This window comes from Melospiza melodia, chromosome 6 (assembly GCF_035770615.1).
Source record: "Melospiza melodia melodia isolate bMelMel2 chromosome 6, bMelMel2.pri, whole genome shotgun sequence".
Lineage (NCBI taxonomy): Eukaryota > Metazoa > Chordata > Aves > Passeriformes > Passerellidae > Melospiza > Melospiza melodia.
In genome coordinates this window covers 27,389,788-27,410,632 of record NC_086199.1, presented here as the reverse complement: position 1 = coordinate 27,410,632, position 20,845 = coordinate 27,389,788, and the positions used below count along the sequence as shown (strand labels likewise).

The window sequence follows — 20,845 nt, the reverse complement described above, 5'->3', positions numbered from 1 at the left end:
CGGAGGGGCGAGTCGGCGAGCGGGGAGGCGCACAGCCGCAGCCCGCGGCTCCGGGCCGCCGCTCCCAGCGGAAGAGCCGCGGGGGGCGCGGCGGGGGAGGGCCGGCAGCACCTGTGGGCCCCGCGGCGGCGGAGCTGCCCAGCCCCGGCCCTCCTTCCCTCCGCCCGCCCCGCGCTCCTGCCCGCCCGAGGTTTAAAGCGGGAGCGGCGGCTGTCAGGGCTGTTCGGCTCGGCGGAGGTGCGGGCACGGCACGGCACGGCACGGCGCGGCGCAGTGACCCGGCCGACACGCCGCTCTCCTGGGCTCAGCTCTGCGCTGCCCCCGGTGCGGGCTCGGCCCGGCTCCGCCATGTGGCTCTCGGCCCTGCTCCTCGGTGGGTACCGCGGGCGGCGGCGGGGCCGGCGGGGCGGGCGCGGAGCAGCCCCCGACCCTCTCCCTGTCTGTTCGCAGGCGCCTTCCTGCTCTCCGGCCCGGTGCGCGGCAGCGACGGCTCGGGTGAGTTGGCCGCTGTTCCCCCTCCGCATCCCGCGGGAATTTCCCCCTCGGAGCGTCCGTGCCCGGCCCGGCCCTGTCCCGGCGCCCTGGCCGCGATGCGCGGGAGCCCAGCCCGGGCCGGGAAGGGTTTGCGGAGCCGGCCGGTGGGAACCTGCAGAGGGGCACGGAGCGTGTCTGGGAACGCTTCCAGACGGGGGGAAAACTCCTCCCTGGCACGGGCTGAAGCAGCGCCGTGGTGACAAGTGCCCCATCGAGGGGAGTGCCGGTGGCAAGAGTGAGGGGGAGTGTGTTTGCGTGTGTTATAAAGGCACTCGTACGGTGCTTGGCAATTTGAGGATCTCTGGCATATTTTAGACCATGGAATTGATTAAAACATTTTAAAGTTGCCCTGCCATTATTTCGACCTGGAAAGCGAAGGAACACGCTTAGGATGCCTAGCAGGCTATGGCAGGGACTGCCTGTTGTGCCATCCTGTGTTGGACTGCATCCTTGCTGCTGGAGAGCAGGCTCTCCCAGAACCAGAATAATTCCATGGGAACCAGGCGCCGCGGGAAGCAGTTGGAGAAATGTGTGACCGAAGGACGCGAGCAGTTTGTCTGCCCCTTTCAGTGGAACCTTCCACCAAAGGAGGACACGAGCCTCCAGAAGAACATGTTTCCAGATGCAGGCCTGGCCTGCAGGAGGTGAGTGACCCCAAGCTTTTCTGAATGGCTGTTAACGATTTCACAGTTATTAGGAATCAGGATTTGCTGCTCATTTTGTGGTGAATCAAAGATTTGGAAAATTCTTTTGTGCTAATCTGATAAAAGCTATCTGTTACAGAATTGCTATGGCTAAAAAAGGGAAAAAATGCACAGCAATGGAAAACCTACTCTAACCCCCCAGCTCCTTTCCCTTTTTTACTTTGCAGGTGCATTATACATGAAGTGCTGACAGTCTGGCAGAAAGCAAATGAATATTTTCTGGGATGCTTCATTCAGGGCCAGAGAAGACACTGTAACCTGAAGGTATCTGGAACCAGCTAAAATATCATTAATGTGAACAATTTTTGTAAGATATTCCCTCTTACCGCTATTCTGAGCCTAAATTCAGCAGCATTTGGTTGTTGAACTAGAAATTTGCGTACATAGAAGTGCCTCAATTCTGTTGCACAAAGTAATGAAAGAGCATTAATTCCCTCAAGAATCTACTGTATTTAGGCTCATAGTGTGTGTGAAGATCTTGGAGCATCCCAAAACTTTCTTTATGCTCCGACTGGAATAGATACAAATGCTGCCAAGTGCAGCAGTTCTGGCTGCCACACACGGGGCTGTGTGGGTGGGTGGATGCTGCCATGTGATGGCAAGGGGCCTTACATGGGTGAGAAAAGGGCAGAGGGCTCAGATTTAAATGAATTCTATTGCCCTGACCAGGTTACTCTAAATCCCATTGCCCCTGTCCAGATCAGGATGTGTACTAGAAATTTACATCAATTAGTATGCAATCTGTGCACACGTTTTCCAAAATATGAAACGTAGGTTTACTAGTATGTCTTTTTTTTTTCCAACTGTTGATACTCCTTGCATAAGATAGAAAAAAACAGGCTTGTTTGAAGCCTCAAAGTAAAAAAGGACTTAAAATCTTTCTATTTTGAAAAAAAAATACTAAATACTAAAATACTAGAAAGCATAATAGGGATGTACTTCTCTATATTACAACTCATAAGGCTGGTTTTCATGTAGGAACCCCTATTTTTAATTTTGTAATAATGTACATAGGATTCCTTTTTTCCTTTGCATAAACAAACTGTTTTCACAAAGCAATGCATGAAAGCTTCAAGATCAGAAAAGATCCAATTTTGCCTATGGGTTTTATTCCTCTAGAATAACTTAAAGCAGTGGCTCCTGCTGAAAATAGAGTCACAACTTTTATAGATTGACATAAGAGGCAGCTACTCATGGCAAAATCAGACTACATGGCAAGAGGCACCAAAAAGGTAGAAATTGATGGAATGATTGAAAACATGATTGTTTTAAGAGATAAGTGAGTCTTTGCTTTTTTTTGCTTTTTTTAGGTCAACGATCAACAATGATGGAAGACATTCATCCCTACCCTTAAATATGGCCTAAATCAGGAAGAATTACAGTTTATTTTCTTTTTACCTTGCTTTTGTATGGTATTCTGATGTAGTGTGTTTCTGTGAAGCTTGAAGGATGTGTGTCTTGACAGGATGGGGTGATAGTTGTTTTATTGTGGTTCTAAAAGCCTAACTGAATGTAACAGGGCATAGGTCTCACATCTTCAGCAGAGTCCAGAATGGTTGGAGTCTAGAACTGAATCCTTTCCTGTATATTGTAAACTTATTTATTCCTTGCAAAAATACTTGGATTTAGAGTATTGCACCACATAAGTATTGAAAGAAATGCTTCCACTGCTACTGCTCTTGCATTCTGCAATTGCAGTGATTAAAACACAGGGGTTTTATCTCAGTTACTTTGTATATAGATACAGCTCTTTGGCATTTTTTGCCATGTTGAAGTATCTTGGATAGACTAACAAAAGCAAGCACTTCTTCAATATTGATAGTAATGTCATATATGAAATTTGTGAGAATTATGAGTATGTAAGTTGCCAAAAAACAATTTTATATATTCTAGTATTCTGACCTCATTAATAATGTTTTAATTTTAATGTTTGCAAATAAATTAATTAAAGTTTTGTGGGTTGGATAGCTGATGATGCATTAACAAACAGGGAAGAACAAAAACCACTGCAGAGCTGATATCTTAAGTCTTAATTTTGGTAGTCAACAAAAAGATTTGCTTCCATTTTGATATTTCACCAAACACTTCTAATGTGTTCTAATGTGTAGTCTCTATTTTAGAGTTATGGCTTGGAGAAAACCGAATCTACCTACAGAAAATACTAAAATGAAATTTTTGCTTTTAATTAAGAGCATTATTTTCCTCAAAGTGTGTCTTTCTACCTCAGTGCTGATCCAGCTGAGGAATGAACTGCTAAATCTCCTAGCTCCAGCATGTCAGCTCTTCAGTTCACACAGCAGCTCCGTGCAGCCTTCCCTGGGAAGCCTGAGACAAGGATCATGACAGTCTTCAGGCTGCCAGTACAGAAAAATCCTGTGGCTGGGCTACAATGGATTTCTGTGTTTTGATTGCCAGGGAAAACACAGAAAGATTACTTTTCCCCCCATCTTCTGTGCTATGCAAAAGCCTGCCACATGACAGTAATTAGTAAGTACCTGGTGATGAGGGAAATGGAGATCTCCAAGCAATGCAGGGTTTGTTAGCTAGACACATCTAATTGCTGTCCTTGTGTGCGCAGCCAGCCAGGGAACTCAGTCGAGTACATTACATTAGAAACGACAGGAGTTAAAACTTCCTGTGGTGTCTTGCACTTGTAGAGGCTGGAAAAATGTTGCAGGGTGAGAGGCACAAGCAGTGCTGTGAGAGCAGAGATTGCCAGTGGTGCTTGTTGCAATTACTCCTCCAAGGATTTCCAGCCTTGCAGCTGCTGTTTGATTTTGATGGTCTTGCTGGGTGTCATTTGGTGGATACCACTTGTTCAGTGCCCATTAATTGGCAAACACACTTGTAGAACTTCCACGAAAGGATTAGGGGGCTCAAAGTGGAAAGCAAATCAGAGTTTTTTACCAATCTATACCAATAATATTGCATTTTTGACCTTGAAATCATGGAGCATCTAGGTATAAGCACCAATTCTGCTTGATTTTTCCATCTTTTGTCTTTAAGGCAGTTAAATAAGATTAAGCATGGCTAGGATGTGAGTAGGTAGGACTAAGTCCTAAAAGAAACTTTTTTTTTATTTATTGGAATACTTGAGAATCAGATTGAATCACTTTAGTTCTTGCTAGGTAGACAGTTTTTATTATCTTGAGAAGGGAAAAATTAAAAAGTGCTTACTGCTTTCTTTTCTTCTTAGTCTGAACTATATAGGCAGATTCAGCATGTACAAGTCCCATGTTTGTGCTGACAAATGGCAGCAATGATTTTTCAGGAAGATGTGATAACGTAGTTTAACATTGTTTCAGCATAGCATTAATGACTATTGTATATAATTAAGAGTAAAATTGCATGCATAGCTGATAATGTGTGTTCAATTCACACAGTCAGAATGAACAGACGTGTTTCACTTTGCATTTCTGGCTGCAACTGTTCTGCTTTTCAGCTCTAAAGTCAGTGAGATCAGCTGGAGGTATCACCTTTTCCATCCCCTGATGAAGAACAGCATATGCTCCAAGGGCTTTCATTTATAAGCAGCATATGTTGGGGTCAAAAAACACATTCAGTCAACGAGAATGAAAATAGTGGGCAGGAAAGTAGGTGAGAGACAGATCCCTGAAACATAAAGTCCTTGGCATATGATGCTGTGGTGCATGCCCTGGTGCCTTGGCCAGCCTCTGCCAGCTTTCATCTGTGCACAGGTAGTATTCCAGGTGCATTTGGAAATGGTTCTTGCACCTTCTAGATGCCTTGGGAACTTCAGAGTAAACAGGCAGGCATGGGTTGCCCTTGTGCTGCTGAGTTGATAATGATCTAAGCCAAATCTCTAATTTGCTGTGCAACGGAGCAGGGGACTGTGCTATCTTGTGTAGTAGAAGGATGGTAGTGACCAGGCAAGATAAAGACCTCAATGTTTTCAAAAGAAAAAGCACCAGATTGCCAAGTGAAATTGGGTACTGATGTTGATCTGTGTCTGCATACCTTCACTGCACACAGGCAAGCACAGTGAAAGCTTAATGATGGGAACCTGGAGAGCAACTTCTGAAAAAAGGCAGAGTTCTACACAAAAAATGCGTGTGCCTCAGCTGAATAGATAACTTTTGTATCACTGTATGAATCTGAGAGTCCTCTGCACAATGATAATGATGTAAACTTCACTGTAATGACTTGATACCAATGTTCTAGATGTTACTGTATTACTGGAGAAACGAGATGTGTGTTCCTTTTTTTTTTTTTTTTTTTTTTTCTTTTTTTTTTTTCTTTTTTAAACACTGGCCTCAGTAGGATTTATTGCAAGAGGCTAAGGGAAATGCTGCTGTCAACTTGCTCCATGAATGCCACTGGAGAGAAGATTCAGAATTCCCCAAGTGACTCATAGATATCTTATGGCTGGAGTTTTCTGTGGGGTTGTCAGAGTGATTTAGTTTCTTCCTTGGAAATTGCCACCTGTATCTGTGGTCTGTCAGCCCTCAAAAGTTTTTCCCTTGCCTTTCTGTCTCTGCAGCAAATTTACAGAAATGTGTTGCTTTTCCTTGTGTAATGTTCCTTGATGTTATTTTAATGTTGTTTGTTCATGGGAGTTTTTTTCCTGCCCCTTTTTTCCCATAAGTAATTTTGAAGTGTGTGTTTCCTTGTCATAACTGTACATTTGCAAGCTCCAAAGACATCTTTACAGACATTGTATTTAGTTTCAAACTCAGATATTGCTTTAAACTTGGAAACTGTAGAGACATTAAAAAAAAAAACCAACAACAAACTCTTAAGGTTTTCAGGTCAAAAGTTCTTTTTTTCTCTTTAGCTTCTACTCCTATCACGTGCTTTACAAGAGGACTTGACCTTAGAAAGGGGACAGAAGATGTCCTTTGCCCAGCAAACTGTCCTCTGTGGCAATTCTATGTCTTTGGGGATGGAGTTTACGCCTCTCTTTCGAGCGTCTGCGGAGCTGCCATACACAGGTAAGTCAGATCATTGCTAATCCATGTGCTAAGTGAGTTTATGAAGTCTCTGCCACACTTACAAATCCTGGCCTTTTGGTGCCATCATAGCAGAAATCTCTCTGGACTTTGGGCGCTATTAACTCAATTGGAATGTCACTGGGAGAAGAGAAAGCAAGGAAAAATAAAAATGATGTCTGTGCAGCTTGCAAGTTATCTGAGTTGTGCTTGAGTGCTCCTCCAAACTGCTTTGTCAACTTTCTCTGACAGGGCCCAGCATTGTCCACAGGTGGCCTTTCCCTGTGAAATCACTTGTATCACTAGTAGATACGGAGGGATACAATATAAACAGTAACTAATTGAGGAATAAAAGCAGATTCACTTTCTGACTTTCTTAAAATCTTGTGTCAAACAAACTGTTTAAAAGAAGTGGAGGAAAAGTGGTTGCAATTTTTTTAGCATCAAGCTATCAGAGTATTTTTTATGTTAAAACACTCACAACTATAAACTTAAAATTTTACGGAAATTTAAATTGCTAGAAGATAAATGAGGAAAATAAAACCTTCTTGAGTTAACATTCCTTGCTTGACACTTTAAATGCCATAAAAAAAAAAAAAAAAACACGCCAAGCATTTTAAGTAATATTTAGGAAGCTGTCATTACTATCTGGAATCTTATTTCAAGTGTCAATTAAAATTTTATAACTTTTAACAAGATTTCCAAAACTTGGGCTTATTGTACGGTAATTAAACTCCTAGGTAAACTAAAATGAACTGTTTTTTAAAAAGAAAAATTGACTTAAGGAGGAGTTTTGAGTAGAAACTCTGGAACTTCTCAAATGCTGTAAAAGAATCTAGGGGCTAAGGTATTATAGAAGGACTTAGAAGGAGCTTGGGAGGTGTCATGGGGATATGTTTGTTTTTAAAGCTGAAGAGTTTGTCTCAAATTCACATGTTTCCATGTGTATTTTATTATTAGACAGTCTTCCTTCTGATGCTTCTGTATAAAGAACTAAGATCTCCATTTAGTGTGTTTTAAGAGTCTTCATGGAGGTTTAAAAAAATTACTCTTCTATTCTTCACTCTTCCTAGCTAAGGAATATAAAAAAATTTTGTGAAGAATGTCTAGATTGAATGCAGGTAGTGACTTTGAATTTCCTTTTTTTATTGTTTTTCTTTTGAACTGAGGAAAACAGAGATTTCTTTCCATTGTCTTTTTTATTTTTCCTGAGACAATGTTCATATTTAGTGATGCAGCCATTTATTTTAACATTCTATTTCTTGCCAAAGATGTCTTTAAAGAGAAAAAAGCTCTTGCTGTCAAGACCTTGCTCTAAAGCGATTAAAGACTTGAACATTTTGGAAAGACACAGAGGTTCCTGAGCTGTTCCTGAGCAGTCCAACCAGGCAGCGTCCTGGAACCCCCCATGCCAGGCTGTCAGTGACTGACTGCTAGCACAGTCCCGCCACAAAAGCTGCTGGGCTCAGTTCTGTCACAGCTGGGAAATACTTCTACAGAAGGAGGAGGTACAAGAAACGGCAGAGGCATATTTCTTTCATGATTTGCATAGTCTTTTAATGATAAATCACTTAGCTCTTCACTGAAGTTTGTACCTTATAAACCATATGTACTATTGTTCTCCAGCCCAGGAACATGAGGCTGTAGAAAAATCCATGCTTTTCCATAGTAAGAGTCAATATAAATTGTACTTCTGGTGAAATATGCAACCCCTTTTGTACATCCTGCATCCAACAGTCTCTCTCCGCAGACATTGTGAGAATAATGAGGGCTCTAATAGTGACAAAGAGGTTAAAATATACTCATCTTTGTAATCTGTCTTCCAGATTGGATTTAAATTAATCTTGTTCAAGTCTTTGAGTGTGGTAGACTGTAGTAAGGGGTTTTGAAAAAGCAGACTAAAGGTGAAAAATTATCTGTTTAGGAGAACTACTGTTTCTGAAGACTGCCTTTAAGTTGGGGGCTATTAGTTCTGCTGGCCTTTCAATGTCAGAACAGAATTTGCTACATGAGAATGTTTTGGTGGCTTTACTGCAACTGTTAACAGCCATAACTAGTCCTGGCAAAAAAGGATTGATGCATGGAGAAGAGACAATAGCTGCTTAGTTCTCAGCTAAATTCAGTGCAGGCTGCAAAATCCAACAAAAACATAGAAGATACTTGCTCCTTCTTGCCCTATGTTGCAATGTCTAAAATCCATATTGGCATGAAGGAAACTTCAAGAAGCCATTCCCAAGAGGTGATTGGAGTTTGCCATTATTGTGATGTAAGTAGATCTGTGCTTTGAAAATTTTGTACATACACTTCAGTTTGCATCCTTGGTCTACATTGAGGCTGGATTCCTTAATTTCATATAAATCAAATAGTGCTTAGTCCTGTGAGTAGTTCCATTACTTTGAGGCAGTTATTAATGCAAGAAAATGCTATGTAATACATGAAAATAATTTAGCAGAATTCAGCTACAAATAATTCTGTGTTCTACAGATGAATAATCTTTCTGCCTGTTTTAGCTTGTTATATTTGGCTTTTTCTCTCATTTTGTGTGTAATTACTCAAAGGAAACAAAATATTTATTTAATATTATTCTTTTTCTGGGCAGAAGGATAAAAGATATATTTGTTGAGGGAAGAATAGAGAACCTCCTACCAGGCTGACACTATGTAGGCATGAAGAACTGAGTTAAATCTACCACTGAGTGATTAATTGGATTAATAATCAAAAGGTCAAATGAAGGACTCGGTTCTCAGCTTGTGCAGTTCTGTTCCAGTGCCAATTCCACTAAATGGAGACCTAGCCCAATGTGGTAGCATTTAGATGTTCAATAGGCATGTAAATTTTTTCATAACCTTCCTAACTTGTCAAAGGGTGAAACCAGTCCTCATTAAGCACTGGGCTCGCAGAACTCCAGTCTAACAAAAGCATATCATGGTATTACCCAGCTGTCCACAATGTGCCCATAAACACAAGTGGCACTGAGCTGCCCCAGTGTTTGCTACAAGAATGTTGACAGAAATGTTATCTGGTCAAAGGGATTTCTGAGCAGCTGTAGGTCCCCGGGAAATTTTGGTATCATGCCTGCCTCTGCTGCTGAACTTCTTTCCTGCCAAAAGCAATAGGAGTGCAGAGAAAGAAAGGAAGAAAGAAAGAAGGAACACAGCTTAGGGGTCCAGAGGATGCTGGCGTGAAATCCTGAGTGGCTCCATATCCGTGATTGATGGCAATCAGGCAGCAGCAGGACACCAGTTTGGAGATGAGGAGGATAATTCTTGGGGTGATGGAGAAAGGCTGATTATTTGGAAGGAGGTTGCAGATGGTGATAGTAGGAAGGAAAGATGGGAATTCAGGTAATTCAGCCATTTGCCTAAAGTCCCTGAGGATAAACTGACTGCAGTTACATCTATAAGGATCATCTCCCATGGCCAGGAGACTCTTTGTGGTCTAGGCATCAGTTTTGATGTGTAGACTCCTTGAAAAATTCATTCAAAACTCAGCAACACCCCGTATCTCTTTCTCCAATAGTGCAAAGAAATGCTTCTTGCATGGGGATCTTAAAAACTTTGCAGTTAATGTGTGATTTATCTCAATTCAGTTCAGATTTTTAAGTATGTTTTAGCTGATTTTTAAGTGTGTTTTAGTCCTGTATTTTATAAGATCTTTCTGCTACTCTTGACTGGTACACTTTCCTTCACAAGCTGTTGTGCAGTGAGGTACAGGATTACTGCCTTGTGTGTATCTGCTTTTCTGTTTGTGTCCATTTTTGAGTGAAAAATACCATTTAGGTATAAATTACAGGTTGTTATTAACAAGCTAGGCAAGAGAATAGACTAGCAGCTTTTACATAAAGCCCCTGTTAAGCAGCACTGGCAGTAGCATATAACGTAATAAGTAGGGAAGTGAAAGCTGCTCCTGGAAAATCTGCTGAGCTCAGTTTAACCAAAGCAGCCATGGCATGCAAGTCAGACACATGTATAAATGTATATAATCGTAGTTCAATTTAGAAATGCAAGTCACATCCATGAAGAATGAATGTCTTTTAACACTGCTCCAAATAGAATTTCATGTGGAAGTTGCCTTTACCATAGATATCCAGATCTCGTATTATCAGAAATATATGTAAAGCTTTCTAAACTCTGGTCTTGATTATTCTACTTTCACAATGTGTTAAATCAGGTTGTGTTTTCAAGCAGGAAGCCAAACAGAACAAAAAAGCAAACACCAAGGCACACGTTGCTGTGTTTAAATACTCATGAAATGATTGCTTGTCTCCCACAGAGCTATACCTGCCCACACACTACAAGGCACCAAGTTTTGCTCCCTCTTAGAGAAGTACAACTTTGACTTTTGACCTCTAAAAATAATAAGAGATCTGACAGTTCTGATCTTCTTATTGTCACTTAGGAATTGATATGGCCTGAAGCATCACTGTTCTGCATTAGTTTAAGTGCCATAATTTTAGGCTTTCCTGACTTTTTAAAATAAATCTGTGTGGTACTCTATAGAATAGTTTCTCCTAAAGACTTTTAGGGGAAACTATTCTATAGAGTGTTCAGGCAAGATTGTTCTAGCCTGAACACAACTGCCTGCCTCTATTAGATCTTATTGAGAAGGCTGGTGACAAAAATTCTAATGATGGCGTCACCTGTATTGCATTTTCTTGTGACTAAAATGTCTGATTCATACCAACTCTTTTTCAACCTTAGCGGGGTGATTACCAACACAGGAGGAGCTGTAAGGGTGCAGACTCTCCCAGGACAGGAAAACTACCCTGCTGTAAATGCTAATGGCATCCAGTCTCAGGTGCTCTCTAGATGGGCTTCATCTTTCTCAGTGACTGGTAGGTGGATCACACTTACTGTTTTACTGTTTTGCAAACTATATTTGAAGCTCTGGCAGAACCATGGGACACTTCCTCAGTGCTTCTGTATGCATTAAGAGAGCGATTGTTTAGCAACAGAAGGTTTCACTTCTAATTCATTATTTTAACTTTTTCCTCAATTACCTAAAGAAAAACTATTCCAGCTAGAGTAGCTAGTCTGTAACAGAAGCTGATGCAAAGATGGGTCAGTTATTTGGAATATAATGACATGATAGCAGGCAGTGGACAGCTCCATGACAGTTAAGGCTGATCAAAGTCAGTGCTTTGATCCTGCCACTGCAGTCCAGTCCTCCTGCCACTTCCAGCCATTCAGTTTTATCCTTTCTCTCCCTCTGCCTGCATTTGTGCAGGGAACAGCACTTTGTCGGGCCCTTCAATTACCTTGTGCAACATTCCATGCAAAGAGCAAACTGGCCCTCCAAAAATAGTAATAACATCAACTTAACATGTGATGTGGTCATTAAGCTACAGTGCAATGTTGTGGTTTAGTCCAGAAGTTTCTGTCCCTGTTGTTGAGGTAGTTGTTAATTATTAATTGACTAATTGCAAGCCTGTTGCCATGCCTTGCCACTCAGTGAAGATAAACCACCCTCATAAAATCATATGCAGAAACATATTGGTTGTGTGCGTTGTTGTGGTTTCAAAAATATTGAAGTGGGTGTTTGCTAGTATAGAAAATTTGTGAAGCAGATCTCTGTAATGTGTTCTTATGTTTACACAGCTAAAATTCAGCCTACTATCTCTAAGATACTTGTATTCCTTGTGCTCACTGCAAGTTGCTAGCTAAGCACTTAAAATTAGAGGTGCTTTTGGTGAGGGTGAAGGTGAAATCCAGGTCTCCAGATGAAGTCCTCTCTTTATCTGCTGGAAATAATGGCTACTACAGCTCAAAACCTCTCATCAGATATATATGCTGTAGTTACTCATCAACTGCTGTTGTTTAAAATGCAGAAATTAATTACCCGTAAAACAAGGACTGGATTACACCAAAGGTTTGTCTAGGCTCGTGTCCAACTCCCAGAGTAGCTAATGGCAGATGGCAAAAAAAGGTTATTGCAAGTACAGTAATTCTTCAAGCACTTGTAACTTCATCTGAGTAGACTGAAATGCAGTAAAAGTGCTCTCATTTCAGCAGGTGCCCAGAGCACAGCCCTGGAAGCCGTGGGACGATCGGTGTCCACAGCGCGTCCTTCCACAGGTGCGTGATCCCGCAGCGAGGGGAGAGCATCCCCCAGAGGGAGGCACTGCACTGGGCAGGACCTGGCCAGGGGAACGTGCTCATGAGACCCACTTGCTTTTGAAGAAGGAAACAACTGCAGTGTCTGGTTTTGCAGTGTCTCTTCCACCGGAAAAAAATAGGAATTGTATGTAATCTTGGAGACTGATTCTGATCTCACTAATGAGATTGGAATTAAGAAATCATGCAAATGATTTCATGCAAATCAAGAAAAAATTGAATGGTTTTTGAAAAGTAATAGAGATAACACAGAGGAAGGTAAGAGTTCATGAGCTCATGTGATGTTCATTCTTTCTAAGCCATGGAGAAGACAGAATTAATGCATTCCTTCTTACAGAACTGCTGAACAGCTGAGTGCTGTCAGGACATGCATAGCAGAAATTTAGTTGTTTTTCACCACAGAAAATGCTGCATTAAACCCTTTTTATGAAAGTTAGTGCTGGATAAATACTGGACTTTGATGTTGTTTGTGAATAGACCACCTGGTTTACAGTTTAAACCACGGTTTGCTTCCAAACCATTAAAAATCCATTGTACAGCAGGGTTGCTAACTGAGAAACAGTAGCACTTGGGAAGGTGAGGTAGAGAAATCTACCTGGCTTTGTACAACTCAGTAATCAGTCAGTCAGGTGTAGAAAGGAAGGTTAAGTTGTTTCCTTTGAAAAAGAATATTCTCCAAGGAGCAAAGCAGTAGTAGCCCAATTTTAATTATTAAAATGGTTGACAATTCCTACTGCAGATAGATTGCACTGTAATTTCTTTACTCAGAGCTCTTTCTGGTTTACCTCAGTCCATTCATCTTCTTGTTCTTAAATGATCCATGCTGGTTTTTTTCACTGAAGGTAAAAGACCTAAGAAGACTCTTGATAAAAAGGCTGGAAACAAAGGTAAGAACACGCAGATTTAACTTTTGCAAAGCAGAATCCTAACATTTATTTGATGTTAACAAGTATAATTATTTTGGATGTTCACAGACTGTAAAGCTGATATTGCCTTTCTCATTGATGGAAGCTACAACATTGGCCAACGCAGGTTTAACTTGCAGAAAAACTTTGTTGGAAAAGTAGCTGTAATGTTGGGAATTGGAACAGAAGGGCCTCATGTTGGGGTCGTACAGGCCAGGTAAGAACAGACCTGCACAAAATATAATGGAGTAATTGATAAGAGAAAATTAATGTGTCACTTCTCCTTTTCCAGAGCAATACCACTCAATAAGGGCTGATGAATGGCAAGGGAAAGAATCTCTTAAGCCATAGCACTGTTTGCTCTGTGCTATACTGAGATGTGCATGTGACAGGACATGACAAATTTGAACATCTTCTGTTCTCTGATATTTGATATTTGAATAGAGAGAAGCTGGATGTTTCACAGCTCCTCTGCTGTAGCTTTGCATCTCATCTTAGTAGAACAGCAGGAAACACCCTGTAAAGGAGAGATGCCAGTTTCTAAAAATTGTAGAGAGAATAGTCCCTAATGGCTATGTGCATGTACAAAACAAAAACCTTCTCTTACCTGATCTATATTTTAATATTTAATACATATTTTCTCTTTAACTGATAAAATATTACAGCTGATATTTTTCAAATTGTAACTGGTCACTTGTTTTTGCTTTCTACTGTAAATTAAAAATGAAATCCAGAGACAGAATACTTAAAGTCTTTAATTTCTTTGTCAGTAGCTAGCATACCTTGAACTTCTCAAATCAAAACACTCAAACTGCACTTTGCAGGACTTTTTATAAGGAAGGTATTTATCATACAAATAGTAGAAAACCTGCCAATCTTTAGTTACACAGATTCCTTTAGTTTAATGTCTGGCATGTTCAAGTTTTTTCTTTATGTATTTTCAACCTAATGCTATCATCTGTTTGATAAGCATGAGGATCAGGCTGTCCTTAATTTATCCATTCAGGCAGATAATTCCTCTTCCTAAGGATTGCAAGACTTACTAAGCAAGAAGCACACTTACATTTTAGAATTGGAATCCAGAGAAGAATATATATTATCATGAGCAAAACTATTCCAAGTGTGTTTTAGCTTGCTAATATCAGTATGAAAAGTGAACCTTATTACTCTGTTTTATTTTTCCACAGTGAACATCCAAAAATTGAATTCTATCTGAAAAACTTTACTGCTACAAAAGAAGTTTTGTTTGCCATAAAAGAATTAGGCTTCAGAGGAGGCAATTCCAATACAGGTGAGTTCATATTCCCCCTAAAACAGAAATTACTTCTTTATGTATTTTTTATATATGTATGTATATGTATGTGAGTAAATGTTGAAGTTCCTAGAATTCACGTAGGCCAGGAAGTGTTTTAGATGCCACACTTAGCTTAATCAGGTTCAGTGATGTTCCACTAGAACATTTTCACATCTCACATTTAATTTCTAGAAGTTAGGCATGCTTATTACACATTTAATTAGAGTACAACTGTTCATACTTGTATAAATCTTCCTGCATTTAAACAGTAATTGACTTTTCACTAGTAACAGAATGATATCTTGAGACAAATTCATAAAAGGGTTAGTGTTTCTTTCTTGTTGGGTGGCTAATGGAAGAGTTATACTAGGAGTAAGGAGTGAGTGGTGGTGAGAAGACATCATGGTTTAGCCCCAGCCAGCAACCAAGCCCCATGCAGCTGCTGGCTCACTTTCCCCCAGTGGGATGGGGGGAGAATTGGGAAGAAGAAAATGAGAAAATTTGGAGATTGATAGACAATTTATTAGGGAAACCAAAAGCCACTCACATGAGCACAGCAACACAAGGAAACCATTCACCATGTCCCATGGGAAAGTAGGTGTTCAGCCATCCCCAGGCAAGCAGGGCTCCAGCTCACCTAGCAGCTCATGCCAACACTCCAAATGTCCCCTCTCCTTTGTTCTCCTTCCCACACCTTCACATGCTGCCCGTGACGTACATGGTGTGGAATATCCCTGTGGCCAGCTTGGGGCCAGCTCTCCTGGCTCTGCACGCCCAGCCTTCTCACTGGCAGGGTGGCACAGGAGGCAGGAAAGGCCTTGGCACTGTGCAGGAGCTGTCACCAATAACAAAACATCCCCCTACTGTCAACACAGTTTTCCACACAAATCCAAAACTCAGTCCCTACCAGCTAATCTGAAAAAAAAAAAAATTATCACAGACAAAACCAGCCAGATATTGAAACTAAGCATCTAATTATGTTGCATTTCACAAGCTAAATTTAGGTACTTTCTTCCTTCCAATCCATTTGGCAGGTACTAATATACCTACTTCCTAGTAGGAAACTAGGCCCATGAGCAAAAATAATCTCAGGGAATTCCACCTCAGCTTTATCTGTGGGGTTTTTTGGTGAGGGGAGGGGTGTTGATTTGATGTCATTAGTTTTTAACTTGGAGGTCGCCCAAGCTTCATTATTATCAAATTTCCTGGGGCACCCATTCAATGCTACACTGGCTTAGTCCTGTAGTTATAACATAAATCCTGCACAATTTCAGATGGAAAGCTGATCCCAGAATGTACCATCACTGTATGCATTATTTCTTCTTGTTCTTTTCCTGTTCAAACCAAGGCAAAGCTTTGAAGTACACAGCTCAGAAATTCTTCTCTTTGGAAAATGGAGCACGGAAGGGAATTCCCAAGATCATTGTAGTGTTCCTGGATGGCTGGCCCTCAGATGACCTAGAAGAAGCTGGCATAGTGGCCAGAGAATTTGGAGTCAACGTGTTCATTGTGTCTGTAGCAAAACCCACAACAGAGGAGCTGGGAATGGTACAAGACATTGGCTTTGTGGACAAAGTAAGGAAGAATGTCATTATTTGGTTTTCAGTCATGAATATAATTCTGGAGAATTTAGAGTAAAATTCTAATGAACTAATACATATATATACAATAACTCACATAGATGTATAGACATAAAAATATTCTCTCAAACCAGCTCATTAAATTAGCCCTGCTCATAAGTGATTTAAAAGATGAGCAGAGGGAAGGTTAAAGAAACACTGAGATTTTTCCTTGCTAAAGGGGCCACACAAAGGTATCATTGTACTCCCAGTTCAGAAGCTTGGCCAAGTTGTAGCTCCTGGAATTTGTAATTGCATGAAGACTCTCAGGGTAGGAAATTCCCCTATCTCAGGTATGGCTGAATGCGCCAAAGCAATGACATACTGATGTGATACATTCTCTCTCACAAAAGGGCAGACAGGGAGGTGCTTATTTCTTACCAGCTCTGTGGATAATTATTTACTTACTTTCACTACCAAGAGAACAGAAATTATGGAAAAACACATCCCAGCAAGCCTGTGTACAAGACTTTGATCTTGTAAGCAGAGTTTTGGATCTTGTTCCTTTTGAGTTAGAGCAGGAATTCAAACACCTACTCTTACATGAGCTTTCTGCTCAGTCCGTCTTTACTTACTCTGCAGTGAGAAAATCAGTCATTTTCCACAGGGAGGTTGCAGATGCCTAATTTCAGCAGAAATGGCATGAACAGAATGAAGCTCTAGGGATAAGATACCTAGCTGCTGACCCCAGAGGTATTGAAGGCTGGTCCAACCCTTAGGCACTTACAGAAGCACCATAGAGTGGTTTGATTTGGAAAGGGCCTTAAAGGTTATGTATTTCCCACCCCCTTGCCATGGACAGGGACACCACACAATAGAGCAGGTAGCTCAGGCTTGGTCTTGAACCATTCTGGGGAAGAGGCATCCACTACTCTGAGTAAACTGTCCCAGTGCCTCACCATCCTTACAGTAAAGAATTCTCTCCCAATATCTACTCTAGATCTCTCCTACTTCAGGAGATCTTTTTGCCTTGTACTATCGCTGTCTGTCCTTGTACAGACACAGAAAGACATGACCTTAAGTGGCTGAGGCCTCTGCTCTCCTTCTGCATTTTGATCTTAGCTGGATTAGTTGGAGAGCTGATTTTGAATTTAACCCATTTTTTCAGTTACCTTGTACTTCACATGCATCTGATGGAAGCTAGGGGAAAAGAAATTTTCCTCTGAATGATCAGGAGCTGTATTTCTGCTCAACTCTGTCTGTGTTTGTGACATATTATATATTAAAAATCCAAAGGTATCACCAAGTTCAAAGGGAAAAACACAGAGGATAATTTTCAAGTGTATAAGCAAAAATACAGAAATTTAAATCCTTTGGCTATTTGGCTATCATGACTTTTTCACATACACAAAACAAAATTACAATTTTCAGTTGTTGCACTTCTTGTGAAAAAAGGTAAATTATTTGAAAACTTTCAGAGCTTGGGTGGCAGGGTTGGCTTTATTACTGGATAAAATAAGCTGCTCTATGGCTTACATTGACTTCAAGTACAGCTGTTTCAATTTCTTTAAAGACAAGCACACAAAAACCCATCCTAAGTTCCAGCCACGAGGCTTCATTTCTAACCTGCTTTTGAAAGAAAAATCATAGGTGTCTGAGTATTATCCACCGAACTGCTCAGTTGGCATTCACCCATTCCCTTTATGTTTTCAAACAGGCTGTCTGTCGAAACAATGGCTTCTTCTCTTACCAAATGCCCACCTGGTTTGGTACTACCAAATATGTCAAACCTCTTGTCCAGAAGCTGTGCTCACACGAGCAGATGTTGTGTAGCAAGACCTGCTACAACTCCGTCAACATCGGCTTCCTGATAGACGGCTCCAGCAGCATCGGAGAGAGCAACTTCCGCCTCGTGCTGGAGTTCGTGAGCAACGTGGCCAAAGCTTTTGAGATCTCTGACATCGGCTCCAAGGTGGCGGCTGTGCAGTTCACCTACGACCAGAGGACCGAGTTCGGCTTCACCGACTTTGTCACCAAGGACAAGGTCCTGTCGGCCATCCGCGGCATCCACTACATGAGCGGGGGCACGGCCACCGGCGATGCCATCTCCTTCACCACCAGGAACGTGTTTGGGCCAGTGAAAGATGGGCCTAACAAGAATTTCCTCGTCGTTCTCACCGATGGTCAGTCTTATGATGATGTTAGAGGACCTGCTGCAGCTGCACAAAAAGCAGGTAAAGTATGCGTTTTGAAAAGCGGTGGAAGTTGTTCCATCCTATTTCTGCTGTGCTGCAAATGTTAAGATTTTGAAGTTTGCAAAGTATCATACTTGGAATTCAGCAAAATGTAATGCACCCCCTAGAAACTATTTTCCATTAGGGTGAAAAAAACCCCAGCAACCAGTAATACAGAGCCAGGTATGACTAGACTCACTCATGGCAGCTTAGGGATCAACATATACCCAATCTCATTTCCCCAAACAGCAGAGTAAGAATAATGAGCCAAGTAGCTCCACCATCATCTAGGAAGGGAATAAGCAGTTGTGGCCAGAAAGCTCATTGGGCTGGTGATGCTTGAAGTATGAGTATATAAAGGCACTAAGCATACACAAAGGAACCAAACTTACTTTCAAAACTATTTTACACAGCGTTACTTATGTTTCAAGACTGACATTGTAACTGCTACAATCCTATGTGTTACTACAAGAACAACTCAGACATTAGCTCTTATGACGCCTCATATTTCCTTCAGGATTTTTCCTGAGTCAAATCTAATTCCTGGTATTTAATGGCAAAATCTAATTATCTTTGACAGATTGCAGGTGTTGAAACATGCTTTTCAAATCCACATTGATTCATTAATGTAGAAATGGCTGGGGGTTTTTTGTATCTGCAGGCAAAATGGTCTCTTTTTTTTAATTTCCTTTTTGTAGGAATAACAGTCTTCTCTGTTGGTGTTGCCTGGGCACCTTTGGATGATCTGAAAGACATGGCTTCTGAACCAAGAGAATCTCATACCTTCTTCACCAGGGAGTTCACAGGATTGGAGCAGATGGTTCCTGATATTATTAGAGGCATCTGTAAAGACTTTTTGGACTCTAAACAATAAAAAAATCTGCAGTTCACTATTACTATTTGAAACTAAAAGTCATGAAATTGAAATGGTCCCTCTAAAGTACAGATGTTTTATTCTTATATATGCTATCACAATACAGAGGAAGATGAAGGGCTACTTTTTATTTCTGTAATCAGTCAAAGATTTCTGTGAGCTTGTACTTGATCCTGAAGTGCAGGATTTGGCCAACAGTTAATATTTTTGACATGCATATAGCATCCTGAAGTTCAAAGCTTTGCATATTGTGCACTTAAGAATAGCAGATACTGAGAGGAAATAATACAGCTCTGACATTTTTTCCTGACACTTGCTAAACACCTTCTTAGGAGTTAAAAAAATCTTTAAATATAAGGTACTACCTTCTATAAGCTTTCCGTAGCTTACAATTCTGTATCTTTGGAAAGAGTTCTGCTGATAACACAGTACTTTCAGTGCTCCTGATGTGCAACATCCATTATTGCCAGGCAGCTTGAGAAAAGATATGACAGATTGTAGCTGAAAGAGTCTATTTTTACTAGTTGGGGTTTTGTTGGATCTGGAACAAATTTTATATCAAAAGTCATTTAACTTCTACCCACAGATTTCTGTGGATCTATTTGGTTGGTTCTTTTAGCACAGAATTTTAAAGGCATTTAAGGTACAGTAGAGAATCTAGGTCCTAATATATTAGCTACTACTGCTGCTTTCTGCACCACTGAAGTCAACAGTGATATTCCAAATAAAACTGACAACCGGATATTTCCTGTCTGCTGCCTTGTATTGTCTTGATTTGACTAAGTTGTTATTGGCCAGACAGTTAGAGACAGGAATCTTGGGCCAAGAGATTAAATAAGACCACACAGTGGGAACTGAGAACATTCAAATTCAAGTCCAGAGGTATCTCAAACCTTTAAACCTAATGGATTTATATCAGATTACATGGTCAGAAAAGAAGAGAGTAGGTAGACACATTAAGTTGGATTTAGTAGTTCAGAGAATAACAATTTCATAATGGTAGTAAAAACACCTTTATAGATGTGTGAGGTTTTCTGAAAATAAAAGAACAGTTTTCTTGGAAAAGGCTTTCATTTGATTGCATACCTAGTAATGTTGATATATTTATATGGACACATATATGGCTAAAATGATGTGATATTCTCTAAGTTATTCCAGTGTCCTGGTGTGAATAACATACTCTAAATATTCTGAATAAATAAAGGGAGTTTGCAAATAAAATGTATAGTAGAAAACAAAACAGCACTTTTCCTATCAATCTGGGGTTTCCCTTTTTTCCTCTCCCCCACTATTGATTGTAAAATTTCTAGTAGTTATGGAGTGGCACAGAAAGGATTGTATTCATTGGGCTTTTGCTGTGCTTTTTAATAACTTATAACTGACTATATATTACTCTAAACATAAATGGCAAAGATTCCTTGTATTTTTCTAGCAATTGTTATCCCTAATTTTGTTATGTGTTTATAGGTAAGAGTATTAAGCCTTTGCTGTATAAATTCATATGCTATATCAACTTTGTGCAAAAATTCAATTAATTTAGTTTATAAACTTTTTATAGAAATATATATTGCAAGAAAACTGGGAGTGCTGCTGTCTGTTTTGATATCTCATAACACAGAAGTCTTTTTATGATGAACCTCATATAGTTTAGCTTGAGTAAGTTCTATGTGGTACTTCCT

At 40.5% G+C, this 20,845-nt stretch overlaps 1 protein-coding gene across 3 annotated transcripts; it reads left to right on the top strand.

Annotated features, from left to right (window-relative positions):
- The first annotated feature begins 248 nt into the window (after positions 1-248).
- On the top strand, positions 249-20,750 carry COCH (cochlin). Of its 3 annotated transcripts, none has more exons than XM_063160442.1 (11): positions 249-373; positions 451-495; positions 6,034-6,190; positions 10,888-11,021; positions 12,199-12,261; positions 13,143-13,187; positions 13,275-13,422; positions 14,393-14,496; positions 15,848-16,074; positions 17,776-18,292; positions 18,991-20,750. In XM_063160442.1, exons 1-11 carry the CDS (start codon positions 349-351, stop codon positions 19,164-19,166), a joined length of 1,641 nt encoding a protein of 546 aa, XP_063016512.1. In that variant the 5' UTR covers positions 249-348; the 3' UTR covers positions 19,167-20,750. The 3 variants fall into 3 exon arrangements, with proteins under 3 accessions (XP_063016512.1, XP_063016511.1, XP_063016513.1); XM_063160441.1 differs by having other exon boundaries at positions 333-373; positions 12,196-12,261; XM_063160443.1 differs by lacking the exons at positions 249-373; positions 451-495 and adding an exon at positions 3,569-3,725 and having other exon boundaries at positions 12,196-12,261.
- The last annotated feature ends 95 nt before the right edge of the window (positions 20,751-20,845 follow it).

Bases quoted from the DNA above. Each gene is read 5' to 3' on its own strand.
- COCH (XM_063160441.1), top strand. From the start codon at position 349: ATGTGGCTCTCGGCCCTGCTCCTCG. The intron at 6,191-10,887 runs GTAAGTCAGATC...TTTCAACCTTAG, and splicing joins TGCGGAGCTGCCATACACAG to CGGGGTGATTACCAACACAG. The intron at 13,423-14,392 runs GTAAGAACAGAC...ATTTTTCCACAG, and splicing joins GTTGGGGTCGTACAGGCCAG to TGAACATCCAAAAATTGAAT.